Source organism: Myotis daubentonii, chromosome 16, assembly GCF_963259705.1.
Source record: "Myotis daubentonii chromosome 16, mMyoDau2.1, whole genome shotgun sequence".
Classification (NCBI taxonomy): Eukaryota; Metazoa; Chordata; class Mammalia; order Chiroptera; family Vespertilionidae; genus Myotis; species Myotis daubentonii.
Window position 1 is genome coordinate 41,880,142 of NC_081855.1, and position 15,644 is coordinate 41,895,785.

The 15,644-nt window shown below is 41.3% G+C and overlaps 1 protein-coding gene across 5 annotated transcripts in view; it reads right to left on the reverse strand.

The window, feature by feature from the left end:
* The window catches only part of STAT3 (signal transducer and activator of transcription 3), a 50,028-nt gene extending 36,230 nt beyond the window's left edge, over positions 1-13,798 (reverse strand). For 2 of the 5 annotated variants that reach the window (XM_059670200.1, XM_059670203.1), the window contains exon 1: positions 7,405-7,503. In XM_059670200.1, coding sequence (XP_059526183.1) covers positions 7,405-7,453 — 49 coding nt within the window. In that variant the 5' untranslated portion in view covers positions 7,454-7,503. Of the gene's footprint in view, positions 1-7,404; positions 7,505-13,562 lie in introns of those variants that run through there. The other 3 variants (XM_059670202.1, XM_059670204.1, XM_059670199.1) reach the window with 3 other exon arrangements.
* Positions 13,799-15,644: the final 1,846 nt, after the last annotated feature.

Consider the following 15,644-nt stretch of genomic DNA (forward strand, 5'->3'; position numbering starts at 1 on the left):
AAGAAATAATAATTTCCCTTTCCAGATTAAAAGGGACCCATCTAGTACCCAATCCAATGAAATTTCAGAAGAGTGGGAATAAATAAGTTATACAAGCTTCCAGAGAAAAGAACCAGGTCTCTTAGAGAGGATCAGAAATCAGAACAGCATCATACTTTGATGGATTCTAAGCCAAATGAGCCAAAAATGCCTTCAAAATGATGAATTATTTAATGCCCACCCAAATGATCATTCAAAGAGAATAAAGATATTTCAGATACATGCCATCTCAAAAAATGTCCTTCCCATGCACCTTTACCAGAAAGAGGAAGACATGGGATCCACAAAAAGGGAACTCCAACAAAGGACAGTGGTAAAAGGAGACTCATATTGCAGCAGGACTGGGCAAGGGGCAGGGGGGTTGCCTAGAAAATAATGAACAGGCTGTCAATGTATTTAAGTTGGGTTTTTTTTTTTAAGTAAACTGCCAAGCATTTCAGAGACCTGCTGGAACATTTGGGGAAGTTAGCAATAGGTATAAGGACAAAAACATTTTTAATAAAAATATTAACGCCAGGAAAAAATAAATATTTGTATATGAAAGGAAACACAATCAGAGTATACTACATGGCTTATTAGTGAACAATATTTAGTTGAAATAAAATGTATGATTAGTGGTTTAACAAAAGTGGCTTAAAAATTATGATTATATTGTGAGGTATATGGGAAGGAATAGTGGTGGTTAAAAAAAATAAATCTTCACCAGTGATAGGAAGTTAAAAAGTATCTAAAATTTGATATATCAAGAATAGTAATGAACAACATAAACTGATGAACAAAAACAGATCCAGAGACAGAGAAGCATCGATCAGACCCTCAAACCTCAGAGGGAAGGTAGGGGAGGAAGGGGGTAAGGGGGAGATATGAACCAAAGGACTTGTTTGCGTGCATATAAGCCTAACCAATGGACACAGACACCAGGGGGGTGAGGGCATGAGTGTGTGTGTGTGTGGGGGGTGGGCAATGGGGAGATAAAGACACATATGTAACACCTTAATCAATAAAGAAAAAAAAAGAATAGTAGTATAAGCTTATTACTTAGAAGCATGGACATAAATACCAGAAGAAAAAGCTAAATGCTTTGAAAGTGGCTATCTCTGGGAAGTAATATGTAAAAGTAAGGAGGGATAGCACAAAAGATATCAATATGTCTTTTAACATTCTTCAACTTCTTAAATTATTTGTATGCATTACTGGGGTTAAAATTAAAATTATATTTTAAAGTGAAAATATAACATGATGTTATCTCTTTTTTTTAGTGCCAAAATAAAAAAAAATAGGTAACATCATGTTATATTCTCAGAAGGAATCTGCTTACTTGACATTGGCCCATTTATTTATTTAAAAACACACACACACACATAATTTGGAACCAAGGGCAGGGTATATAGAGTGTGAACAGAACAGATAGGTCTCTGCCCTCTTTGAAATGAAGGAATACAGACAAGTAAATGAGGAAGATAATTAACACTGGTGATAAGAGCAGTAAAGATGATAGGATAGTGAGTGACTGAGATCAGGTTGACATGATTAGGTGAGGGATCTAAGAGGAAGTAACTATTTGTTCTTGGAAAACAGACCTTTTTATGTTAAAATCTCAGCTTAGAATTTCAATTTAGCGGTTCCAACTCCTTACTAAGACCAAGACCATGTACCCTCCCTTGAGTGGCTGTTAACCAGAAATCCTTAGTAATAAGGGCTAGGTATATCCTGCTTCCCCCCTCCCGCACCCCCTCCCACACACACACACACATCTTCCACCCCCATTATAAGCTGGCTTCTTCTCCCCTTTTTTGGTGAGGTTCCATTTGATTTTTGCCTCTGAAGAGTTCCCTAATTTTCTTAAGAACTCAGTTTACCCAACATTTTTTGGTGTTTTGTACAGAAGAGTTTTTAGGGTATCTAGTCTACCACAGAGTGGGAACAGAAATCAGGATGTGACAAAGGAATTTTTTTTTTAAATATATTTTATTGATTTTTTACAGAGAGGAAGGGAGAGAGATAGAGAGTTAGAAACATCGATGAGAGAGAAACATCAATCAGCTGCCTCCTGCACATCCCCCACTGGGGATATGCCTGCAACCCAGGTACATGCCCTTGACCGGAATCGAACCTGGGACCTTTCAGTCCGCAGGCCGACGCTCTATCCACTGAGCCAAACTGGTTTCGGCATGACAAAGGAATTTAAGAAAACTTTAGAGGCAGAACCAACAGGACTTGCTGATAACTTGAAGAGAAGCAGAGGTATGAGAGAACAAGGGAATTAAGGATATTCCTAGATTGTTTACTTGCACAATGGAGTGATGCCATTTATTTAGATGAGGAATGTTGGGGGGAACGGCACAAGCTTGTAATGAGAAAAGTTTAAGAGTTGTTTTGGACAAGATACATGAGACAACTACAGGCTGTCGAAGGGGAAATGTCACGTGAGCAGCAGGATACAGGTATTGGGAGCCTAGAGACACCTGAGTTGGAGGCACACCTTTGATAGTCATCTGGATGTAGATGATGGTTAAAACCCAAGTAACAAATGTAGGGAGGACAATTGAAAAAGAGAAGAAAAAATAACCCCAGACAAAGGCCCAAGGCACTTCAACATTAGTATTTACGTAGAGAATGAACCAGGAAAGGTCCCATAGAAAAACCAGTAAGAAAAACCAGGAGTCACCGAAGTTGGAAGAATAGTGTCTTGCCCAGCCGCGATGGTTCAGTGGTTGAGCGTTGCCCTATAAACCAGGAGGTCACAGTTCAATTCCTGGTCAGGGCACATGCGCAGGTTGTGGGCTTGATCCCCGGTGTGGGGCATGCAGGAGGCAGTCGATCAATGATTTTCATCACTGATGCTTCTCTCTCTCTCTCTCTCTTTCTCTCTCTCTCTCTCTCTCTCTCTTTTTCTCTCTCCCTTCCACTCTGAAATCAATAAAACTATATATTATTTTAAAAAAGAATAGAGTGTCTTAAGACAAAAAGGTGTTCAACTCTGTCCAATACCACTAAAAGGGTGAATAAAATGGTGAGAGAGTAGTAGCACTATTTAATTTGGTAATGTAGACAGTGGTGATATACCTTTCAATTAGGCTAATGTTTCTGAACCCCAAGATAAAGCCACCAAGAAGTTCACAAAGACACTCAAGCCACTCTTGTTACTTTTCTTCCCCGGATTCATTGCCTTAAAGGCTCTCAGGACCTCCTGGAAGACTGTTTTCTCACTTTTGTCTCTTAATATGACCCCAAAAAAGTGATTTAAAAGGGCCCGAGAAGAATGACCTCTAGAAATAGTGATTTTTCCGCCCCCAAAAGATTTATAAATTTTCAGTATTTCTCCACTCTTCCATTCCACCCAGGCTCAGCACTGTTCGGGGTTTAAGGAGGAATCAATATACCATCCAACACATTATATGAAAGGGCAGAGAGATTAAATATAAAAACCAGTATCTAAATCTATACACTATGGACTACAGCCCTCTGGCCAGCCCTATCTAGACCCAGGAGAGTTTGAGGATTAAATTTAGGGGGTGAAAAGGTAAGTACTTCATTTCCTTGTCCCTAGTATACTAAACACAAGCATCCCAAAGTTTGTTTCTGCATGACTTTGGATTCTAGAACATCATTTTATGACAGTTTTAAAGTTTTAAAGAGCAAAATTTTAATTTATCTAAAATAGACAACGAATCCTTAAAATAAGAAAACAATCCAATTTTAAAAATAATCTGAACAGAAGATACAGAGATGGCAAAAAAAGCATATGAAAAGATGCTTGACATCATATGCCACCAGGAAATTACAAATTAAACAATGAGATACCACTAAACACCTATTAATTAGAAGGTCCAAAATCCAAAATACTGACACCACCAAATGCTGGGGAGGATGTGGAGCAACAGAAATTCCATTCATTTCTGGTGAGAATGCAAAATGGAACAGCCACTTTGGAAGACAGTTTGGCAGTTTCTTACAAAACTAAGCAAATTCTTAACATACAATCTGGCAATTATTCTCCTTGGTATTTGCCCAAATGAGTTGAAAGCTTATATCTACACAAAAACCTGCACATGAATATTTATAGCAGCTTTAATTATAAAAGCAAAAACTTGGAAGTAATAAGGATGTCCTTCAATAGGTGAATATATAAACAAACTGTGGTATACATAGACAATGGAATATTAATAAGGGAATAAGAAGAAAAGAGCTATCAAGCCAAGAAAAGACAAGGAAGAATCTAAATGAATGTTGCTAAGTGAAAGAAGGCAATCTGAAATTGCTACATACTATATAATTACAACTATATGATATTCTGGAAAAGATAAAACTATAGAGATAGTAAAAAGATCAGTGGTTGGCAGTGTGGGGCGTGCAGAAGGCAGCCAACCAATGATTCTCATCAATGATGTTTCTATCTCTCTCCCTCTCCCTTCTTCTCTGAAATCAATAAAAATACACTTTAGCCAAAACCGGTTTGGCTCAGTGGATAGAGCGTCGGCCTGTGGACTGAGGGGTCCCAGGTTCGATTCCGGTCAAGGGCATGTACCTGGGTTGCGGGCATATCCCCAGTGGGGGATGTGCAGGAGGCAGTTGATTGATGTTTCTCTCTCATCGATGTTTCTAACTCTCTATCTCTCTCCCTTCCTCTCTGTAAAAAATCAATAAAAATAAATACACTTTAAAAAAATAAATGAAAGACATTATAAAGACATGTCTAAATAGAACAATACTACTTGTATAATTTAAAAACAATTGTTAAATTGTCTTTATAAAGTAATCCAAGCAGTCAGAAATCATCTGTTTTAATAAGTTCATAGATATTCTATCAAAAAAACAGACAACATTGCCCTGTTTGGGTGGCTCCGTTGGTTGGAGCATCATCCTATACACCAAAAGACTGCAAGTTGGATTCCTGGTCAGGGCACATACCTAAATTGAAGATTTAATCCCTGGTCAGAGCCCATACAGGAGGCAACCAATCGATGTTTCTCTCTCACATCCTCGTTCCTCTCTCTCTCGCTCTCGCTCTCTCTTTCTCTTTCTCTCTCCACCCCCACCCTTTATCTCTCTCTCTCTCTCTCAAATCAATAAGCATATCCTCAAGTGAGGATAAAAAAAAAGGGACTCATCCTCAAGAATTGAGACACAATGAAATTAATATTGTTTACTGTTTCATCATGGACATTATGTGAAATCAGTTTTGTTTTTGTTGTTTTTACAATGACAACTAGTGTAAGTGCAAAGGCCACTAAGTAAAAAACACAAATAATATTATAAAAGTAGTTTGTACATCAAAGAACCCCCTTAAAGAAGCTCAGGAACCCCCAGGGGTCTGCTGAACAGTACTCTGAGAATTGCTGCTATAGACAACTCAAACAAAAGCATCAGTGAGCAACCATCCATGGGAACAATACAAAACACCAAAAACAACCCCTGTCCCACTTGCCAAAGGTGCAATGGGGCTTAAATGAAACAGTTTGCTGTGTTTTAGGAGTGGTGTGCTTTAGACTTCTCCCAAAAATTAAGGGGGGAAATGTGCACTCTGTTAGTTGAAAAGCTACATTTCTAAATAGTATGCATATTATAATTAAAACATTAAAAGTACACTATATGCATAGATTTATTTGTATGTACCTGAACACAAACATAAGGATATTTACAACACTGACTTCTGTCTTTAGATTCTACAAACAATCTATGCCTACCATTAGGAGATTAATTAAATGAATAATAGCATCCATAGCTTAAAATACTACTACACAAACCTTAAAAACATGAGGCAGATAGAAACATATTGACATTGAGTGTTTTCTAAGATAAAGTGACAAGAGCAAGATAAAGAGTTATTGTGTATAATTTACCCATACTGATGGAAGAAAAAGTGAAAATGTGTTTGCATGTGTACACATAAATCATTCTGAAAAGATAAGTGAGAAATAGGTAACTAACAGTCCCTAAGGAAGACACACTGTCCACTTACTACATACCTTTTTGTACTGATTAATTAAAACATGTTTTCCAAAAATACTACTTTTACAATAAAGAAAACTGGAGTCTGGAACTGAAAAACAAAACTAATATATTCTTGCTGCAAGTCTATGGTTAAGACTCACATTCATCTCTTCTAGGGAAAGGGGTAACTATTTAACCCAGAGGTGGTAGGGAATCTTCTCTGTCCCCCACCTCCAGTCTCGTTCTCCATTATTTGGAAAATATTCTCAGTGGGTATAAAAGAATGGTACTCTCATTGTAAAGCTTAGGGTAAACTGAGGTAGAAGTCTATGGAATCACATAGCTGCGTACAAAGCACTTCTGACCTTGGACATCTCGGATATTTCTGCAGAAACAGAACTTTTTCTTTTTTAATGAATAACCTTTACTTTTAAAAGCAGTTTTAAGTTCAAAGCAAAATTAAGTGGAAAGTACAGAGAGTTCCCATAAACCCTCTGTTCCTCAACAGGCATAACCTCCCCCACAACAGACATATGGAACTACAGTGGTACATTAGAGAAACAGGAATCTTGGATGGCCCCAGGATTCTTCAACATAGCAATTAGGACCCTAAAGTGTCCCACATGCTTACTCCCACTTACATCCCACTCTTGTTTATGCACTCTAATGCAAAGAGACAATAACACATGGAATAAAGAATACTGACATTCAGCTTCAGAATGCTTCAATTATTCCACCTGCCCCTATGAATTAGACAGTTACCATCCTAATTATGTTTTAGTTTGGTTAATGTTTCAATAAATTTTCTTTCCCTAAACATATTGATTTTTTTTAAAAGGCCCAAATACAAAACAGATTTGTCAGGCAGTCAGTCTGAGATTAAATATTTATTATGTCTAAACCACAAGTAGAAAAAAATTCAAAGCCGACTATTTTAATGCTAACTTGATGCAATATTGCACTTGGGTTTCTAGGAGAGGTAATTACACAGCTAACATCTGGGTTTTGAGGTTTTGAGGATTACATTTGGGTGGACTGAGGTGGAAGAGTAGGGAAGAACAAAGTAAAAGTCTAATGCTTTCAGATTCTGTCAGAAAAAGTGCTTGCTAAACAGCAAAACAAAATCAACATTAGCAAAGATGTGAAGAACATGCACTTTAGGAAGCTTTCACCTAAGCAGGTGCTCCAATTCTGACTCAAATCCTCTAATTCTTGTAACAAGAATGAGAGGTCAGGACACCGCAAACTAATAAATTCAATCAACAGAACGGGAAAACAGGTGGTTAATACCACACAAGGTAGGATTTTCCTAAATTGGGTTTGCCTTCGATAATCTAAATCAGTTTTCAGAAATGGCTGCTACAAAAACTACCCAAACATCCCCCTAATAATTTGTACTCCTCCTCCACAATGGGGAAGCCATTTATTTACCAGAAGGTTTACTTTCTCTTTCAAGCTCTGCTGGCTTCCTCCAGCGCATGTACAGCCAAGAAACAACTGGAAGGCTTTTCCTTCTTGTCTTCTCCGATCCAAAACTGGAGAGCTGGTGTGTGAGAACCTGCTTTGCAGAGAAGCTGAGGGCTGCTTCTTCACCACAAGACAATTTCAAATACAAATTCATTTGCAAATAAAAGTTACAGGACAGGCAAACAGCTCTACTCCTCCAATGAAAACACACACATACACACACAAAGATGAGAAGAACAAAGCACCTCCCAGCCTCTTACTCCGCCTCCCCGCCACCCCTCCCAACTGAACGCTGTCCTTGCCTGAGGCCTCTACCCCTCAAACTTTCAATATTATCTGCACTTTTTGTGTCATAAAGAGCTCCAAGGGACTGTTCAAATTTCGAAGTGATAATAAATGTAGTGAATATTGCTTAAAATAAATGAGCCTCAGTCATAGGTTTTGGAAGAGGCAGAGAGATTCTCATGGGGACATTGGTGTAAACAGAAATTTTCATTTTGCTTTGCCTATTTCTTTTACGTGATGGCCTCCATCTCCTCCACCACAAGGTAAATCCCCCTGGTCCCTCTTCATTTCATTTTTCCCTATTAGGTTAGAATCTCCCAATTACTCCTTCTTTCCTTTATTTTGGGTCATTAATGGCTGCCATGAATCATAACTTCCCTGACTTTTAGTTAGATATATGTGCAGTTTTTAATATTAATTATTAGCTATCTGCCAGGTGCTGAGCAAAGCAGTTTATTTACAGTATCTTGCTTAATCTTCACGACTCCCCTCCAGTTGGACCATTTTTTGGATAGAGAAACTGAAACCCAGAGAAGTTAAAACAACTGACCCCAAGGTCCAAGAGGTTGTGGATCTGGACCATTCTTTTTTTTTTTTTTTTTTTTTTTTAATATATTTTATTGATTTCTTACAGAGAGGAAGGGAGAGTGATAGAGAGTTAGAAACATCGATGAGAGAGAAACATCGATCAGCTGCCTCCTGCACACTCTCTACTGGGTATGTGTCTGCAACCCAGGTACATGCCCTTGACCGGAATCGAACGTGGGGCCCTTGAGTCCGCAGGCGAATGCTCTATCTGCTGAGCTAAACCGGTTAGGGCTGGACCATTCTTTTATCTATACAACTGTGGACCATAAAACCCTCAAACACACCATCCAGGCATTTCAACACTATAATAATAGCTATGTTAGGAAAGCTCAAAATATAAGTTCCTCATCCAATGTAGTTAAAAAGTCAAAGGTCAGGTAAAAGTTCACTGATTAGAAATGTCATTTATTCTAGTGGATGGAGGTAGCAGAAAGGAAAACCAGATAATCCAAACCTAATTTTGTCTTGGAGTGGGGTAGATTTACCTTCCTTATTATTCTTTTCTTAGACTGTGAAAAAGGAATTTGCAATAAATATGTCCAAGATAAACTGATAAGTAGAAAAAGCTGCAAGAAGTCTGGAGAAATATACACCAAACTACTTACCCATTATATATAAAAACATATAATACATATTTTTACAAATTTAAATGTTTTACAATAGCATGTATTACTTCTTTTTTTATTTTATTATTGAATTTATTGGGGTGACATTAGTTAATAAAATTATATAGGTTTCAAGTGTACAATTCTATAATACATTATCTATATATTATTATGTTCACCACCCACCCAAAGTCAAGTCTCCTTCAGTCACCTTTTATCTGCCTTTACCCTTTTCTACCTGCCCCCAACCCCCTTTTCCTCTGATAAGTACCAAGCATGTATTACTTCCCTAAACAGGAAAAACAACTTAATGACATTGAACCCAATTATTAAAAGAAGAGAAAGGATAAGAGCTGTAGCTCTGCAGCTTCCTTTACCCTCAGTTTAGTTCTCCTAAATTAAGAACTTCCACTTAGAGCTCCCTGAATGCACTATGCTGTTTTAAGCCTCTTACTCCTATTCCTTTGGCCTTGAATGCAACTGCTTACCACTGAGCTCTGAAGGAAAAGTTCTATTCATCCTACAAAACCCTGTTCAGGAGTTCCCACCTGATAAAGCCCCTGTATGACAAAGTCTTTTCTCATCCGTGAAGAGAATCAATCTCTTTAACTAGACATTTAATAAGAACTTAGATTTATGGAATTCTTACTGTGCGCCAGGCACTATGCTAAACATTTTACCTATTTTATTTCACTGAATCTGTAAGTGGCAGATCCAGGATCCAATCCCAGATCTGTTTGACTCCAGAGTTTGAACCTTAAACCACTATTCTGTCATCTACTCTGCCTGAATTTCATACTAACAGAGCATACCCTCTGTCCCCACAGTAATGCCCCCAGTTCCGTGAAAACAGGGACCATGTTTCACTATCTCTGGATCCTGCCTAGCACAATAACTGGCTCTCAGTATCCTATATAATCCTATATAATAAAGAGCTAATATGCTAATTAGACCAAACAGCGGAACAAACATCTGGACCGCCTTCCAGATGAAGCCAGGGCTTCGAGGGCCGAGCCCCTTGCACAGATTTCATGCATTGGGCCTCTAGTATAATATGTTTGCCTATCTGAACTAAGAGTTGTGATAATCCTAACATGGTAAATGAGAACTGACCATAATAGAAATTCATTCTTCCATATGCTATTCCCTTTAAAAACTGAAGACATTCCAAACAATTTACAGCCAAAGTACTATCTGGCCATCCTGATTAAAGTGCATCATAGTAAGCAAAGGTTTCTAGCAACGAATGTGTAACCACAACATTAATTTTTTCACCATAACCAACAAAGACTGAAACAGCCCAGCAATGCCATCCTGTTGGACCTCACCAAGGCTGCTTGCTACAGGACACCAGAGGTTCTTCAGGATTTGGGGATGTCCTTCAAGTGTTCTTTGGCTGGTTTTTATGAATGACCCAAAAGTTATAGTAAATTTTTAAAATATGGAAGACATAAAAGGTGAGCAGTCAATTTGTGGACAATTAAAAATCACAAACAAACACATATCTGCACTTAACACACACAAATCCAATAAATCAGTTCACCTTTCTTTGGGTGCTAGCCCAGTTTATAAGGTTAACCTCAATGACAACTCCACTAGGGCAGAGGCTTTGTACAAATTAACCAATGCCGGCCACATGCCTGACACATAGTAGGCACTCCATAATTAAACACCAGTACTTGGCCTCACACATCGTTAAAAGCTTCCCCTACAAAAGGATTGTACTGAAATTCCTTGGTCTTATAGTCAAGATATCATATAAGTAAGTAGGCACTCCTTCTCCCCTACTTACCTGCCTAATCTACCAGGATTTTGTGCTATATCACCATAACTCCTCATCCGAAATTCTTTATAGATATCAAATTCCAACCATTATTTGGGACCCAGATCAAATCTCGCCTTTGGCAAGAAGAATTCCTACACAACTGCATGCCTCGTAACCTCTCCTTCCTCTAAAGACCTGTAGCACTTACTACAACACTGTCCAGTAGAACTTTCCACAATAATAGAAATATTCTTTATCTGTGCTATCTATAATAATAAAAGGGTAATATGCTAATTAGACCGAACGTCCAGAAGGACGAAGCCAGGGCCAGCGCGAAGCCTGGATCCTGGGTGCCTGCCGATGGCTGGAGGGAAGCAGCCCTGGTCCCGAGTGCCGGAGGGAAGCCGGTGCCAGCAGGCAGGAGAAGGAAGGCCTACTCTTGCACGAATTTTCGTGCAACAGGCCTCTAGTATATTATATAAAATAGCTAATTTATTGAATATCAGACAATGTCCCACCATCTCTTTGAAGACATGCTGCATCGTAAGGGTAAAGCATTTTTCAAGTTGCCTCAGTAAACTGCAAGTTCTATAAACAAGTCATCTCATTCTTCACAGCAACTTTCACTAAGTTGCAGAAAGTAAATATTTGTTCATTTGTACACCATCTCTGAGAAAACTATAAGGTAAAAAGGTGCTGGACTCTGTGTCTGAAATGAGAGTCACTATCTCTGCCCCATCTCACATCTAAATGTCAAAACATGCAGAATCAAGGAGGAGAAAGCAACTTTCTGGAAACGCAAATGGCCACTGATCCAGCCACAGGCTGAAGTGACATTTAGGTCACAACTGTCCTTCATCTACAATCTTGCCTAAGTAAATATCTCTTTCCATTAGGAAATAGCTAAATTCTGAGGATAAATTATGCCAACTAAAAAGTCAGTTACTTCCCAAGTTAGATAGAGCAGTTAGAAAAATGACCTCAGCAAACCCCACTTGAACTTTTTCCTCCTGTTTATCACGTATCTCCCATGGAGTCTTACAGCCTATTGGTGGTATTTCACTATCCATGTGTATGTTAGAATTTCACTGACAGTTTTCCCAATGGGGTTTACACTCGCTCTAAAATAAGACCGAATACTTAAGCATAGATAGTCGAAAGAACACAAAATATACAGGAGTGTGAGTTCCACCACTATGGCACTCTGCTGCCTTAGGCAAGTGTCTTGTTCCTTCGGCCTCAATTTCCTAGTCTACAAAATAGGATATGAACTATCTATCCCTTGTGGGTCAAATCGTAACTGTGGATATTTCTAAATGGTTCTTCTTTCCAACAGGACTACACACAAAAATAAAAGATTCATAAACTTGTTAGTGGTTTTTTTGTGATAGATGTGCTAATAAATATAGAGACTAAGAACAACCCTCCAACATCTACAACAATTTTTTTATTTTTATTTTTTTTGTATTGCAGCCTTCCTTCCCCCATCCCACTAGTCTGAGCATAAATTCTGCCAGTATTCCAGTCTGGCACAAGTAATAAGGAAATAAATGTGTTGACTCAAGGAACACAGACATATTTAACATATAACAAAATAGAAAACTGGCTGAATCAGGTTATAACGGTCGAAAGCCTTACATATAAGAGACTGAGATGATTTACTATTCTGATGTATTCAAACCAATGCTTTATCAGCACAGCTAACCAAAGTTACAACCCATACACAGACTATAAAACCAGCAGATGCACATTATACATGTTTTTGTATAAGAATAAGGGTGTCAACACTATACACCCACTTGATATAACAGAGGGATGTCTACTAAACATGGAAAAAGCAACTTGGGTGGCAGTTCGGATTTGGCTAACTGAAGCGCAGCCACACCACCCGAACACAGGTAAAGTTTGCACACATGGCTTCACCAAGGCCAGCCAGTCTTTGTTTCCCTCTCCTCTGCATTTACCCAAGATCTTGGCTCTGAGACAAAAAAAACTCCTACTCGCGATTGGTTCACTCTGCCCTATGCAATTAAGCAACACCACAATCCAGTAAACGTAGGGGCTCCATTATTTATCTTCTGGCCGAGTTTACCAGGTGTTTATGAAAGAACAATGACACGGAGCAAAGAGGTTTATTTCTCTCTAGGGCTGGCTTGACTGGGGGGAGAGGGGGAGTGGTATTTTGTTGTTGTGTTTTGGTTTGTGGTTCTTTTTTTGAAGGGGGTTGGGGAGAAACCCGGCTTAACCTAGAAAAAGGCCGGAGGGGATTTAGAAAGAGTGTGTAAGGCTGTCAATTTCCCTACAGGAAACTTGATTCTTATGCAATAATCCTACCCACAACCAAAGAGCCCAGGAGACGGTAGGAGGAAGACACCTATTTCTACCTCCAGAGGGGCACAGCCGGCTCCTAAGGGATCCAACACAGGGCAGGGCCGAGGGCGGGGGGCTCTTTTCAACGCCACCCCGCCTCTCCGAGACCTCCGCGGGCTTGACAGCCGCTCCTATGGCCGGAACGTCCCCGAGTCCCAGGGAGCAGGAAGTGGGGGGGGGGGCTGTCCCTCACTCCCGCCACCCCCACGCGAGTGCTCTCGCCCCACGGTCCTCCCCCTCGGGCGCGTTCTCTCTTCCCCGCCGCCTTCCCTTCCTCCGAAGAACGAAACTTCCTTCCAGCGCCCTCTGTCCCTTCAGAGGCCCGCTCCTGTCACCCCGGAGGTGTCCCTTCAGAGCGGCGCTCCAAGCCTCCTCTATCCGCCCCTCTGAAGTTTCCTTCCACAACTTCCCCCCAACCGGCCAACAGCCTCCGTCCCCTCCGGCGCCCACCGGGTCCTCGGGCCCGGGAGCCGCGCGGGGGGCGCGACCCCACCCTTCACACCCTTCACCTGTTTCTCGGGCTGAGGCCCGACAGGCCGGGGTGCGTTGCTCCGGGGTTACGGGCCGCGGGCTCCCTCAGGCCGCAGGGTCTCTCCTCGCAGGCGCGGAGAGGGAGAGCCGAGCCGGGTTACTCGTCAAGGATCCGGTTCGGGCTCACTCCCTCCGCTGCGACGACGGAACCCCAGGCTCTCCCTCCCAGTCTACGCCGCCGCCGCCGCCGCAGCTCCGGAAACCTCTGAATTACAGCCCCTCCAGCCAATCCCCGCCCAGCCCCAGCCTGACCAAGACACGCCCTCCTACATAATTCATGAGACGGCCAGTATTCTCCTCCACACAGAAGCGCTGGAGCGTGTACTGCACACCAACTGACCAATGAGAAGAGTCTTAGGGAGAGAGGGCGGGGCCAGCACACAGCTGGGAACGCCCCGTGCTGGCTGTTCCGAAGGCTAAGTCCTCCTCCCTCCGCAATAGCAGGGGAATTGCCGATGTCCGGGCCCAGAAGTCCGGAGGGAGGGAGGGAAGATGGCTGGAATGTCCTGCTAAAAACTCAGCTGAGTTCCTGGCAGTGTGTGACGTCAAGACACTTTAAATGCCCCTGATGCGGCTCTCTTTTGCCTGCTCTCCCTTTTTCCGGTTCTAAATACCACGTGGCTGCCAGGGTGGGAGCCACTTACCACGTGGGAATCAGCCAGTTAGTCCCCAAGTATCGCCAGATCCCCAGGGGGCCCAACACCTCAACTGGGTTTCTGAGGACAGTAAAAAGAACATGGGTGACTCCTGCCTGCCCTGAACTCCAGTTTCTGCGTGAGATGAGACACACACACACCCGGAAATATGACGTGGAAATAGAATAATTACTAGAGTGCGTGGGGAGAGAGTAGTGGATTTAACCCTGCTCTCTGTTCCCTCGCTTGAAGCATCAAACGTCAACTGCTTGCACATTGGCCAATTCACGAGAATGCAGAAGGCAGTATATATATATTGACACGTACACACATTTTTATGCTTCTGAGTTGAAATACTTGAAATCGCCGGGTTTTTTCCCCTGGTTAACTTAAATCGCAAGTTTTACTGCATTGAATGAAGCCAGTAGTTTATAGGAAATGTAGACATTTTACCCTACATAATGGAGGATGTACTTTGCATAATGGAATGATTTATGTGTGTGTGTATGCCCCTGCTGATATTATCAGGGTATGTTTTTTAATAACAGCTATTAGTGTTTGTGTTTGTTGTGTTTTAGTAAAGGGGTATAAAGATGAAATCTTAAACCACTCAGATAACTACTGATGACATTTTTTAATAAAACTAATATATGTTGTGGTTAGGAAATTCAACCAATTCAGAAAAGTTGAAAATTAAACATGAAAATCTCCCCCCTTCACCCACCAGTTCTTCTCCCCAAGGATAGCTATTCTTGTGTGTTTGTTTTTTGTGGGTTTTTTTTGTTAAACCTCACCCAAGGTTATTTTTTCCACTGCTTTTTAGAGGGAGGGAGGGAGGCAGAGAGAGAGAGAGAGACAGAGAGAGAGGAACATCTATATAAGAGAGACACATTGATTGGATGCCTCTTCATGCAGGGGATCCAACCTGCAATGCAGGTACTGCCCTTGACGGAATCAAACAGGAGACCCTTTGGTTCTCAGGCCTACACCCTATCCTCTGAGCCACACTGGCCAGGGCAAGGATAGCTATTATTAATTTCTGGTGAGGAAAACAATGACTCTTAACCTTTGGGGGAGAGAGGTCACTGAGCCTACTGGACTTTGTTGGAGACTCTGGATTCTAGCCCTAGAAATACATAGCACAAACTTTTATTCATAAACTAGAGGCCGGGTACACGAGATTTGTGCACTGGGGGAGGTGTGTGTGTCCCTCAGCCCGACCTGTGCAATGCAGTCCAGGACCCTTCGGGGGATGTCCAACTGCCAGCTTAGGCCCACTGCCGTGGATGCAGGAGAGATTCCCACCATCACCGCTGCGTTTGCCAGCCATGAGCCTGGCTACTGGCTGAGCGGCACTCCCCCTGGGGAGTGCACTGACCACCAGGGGGCAGCTCCTGCATTGAACATCTGCCCCCTGGTGGTCAG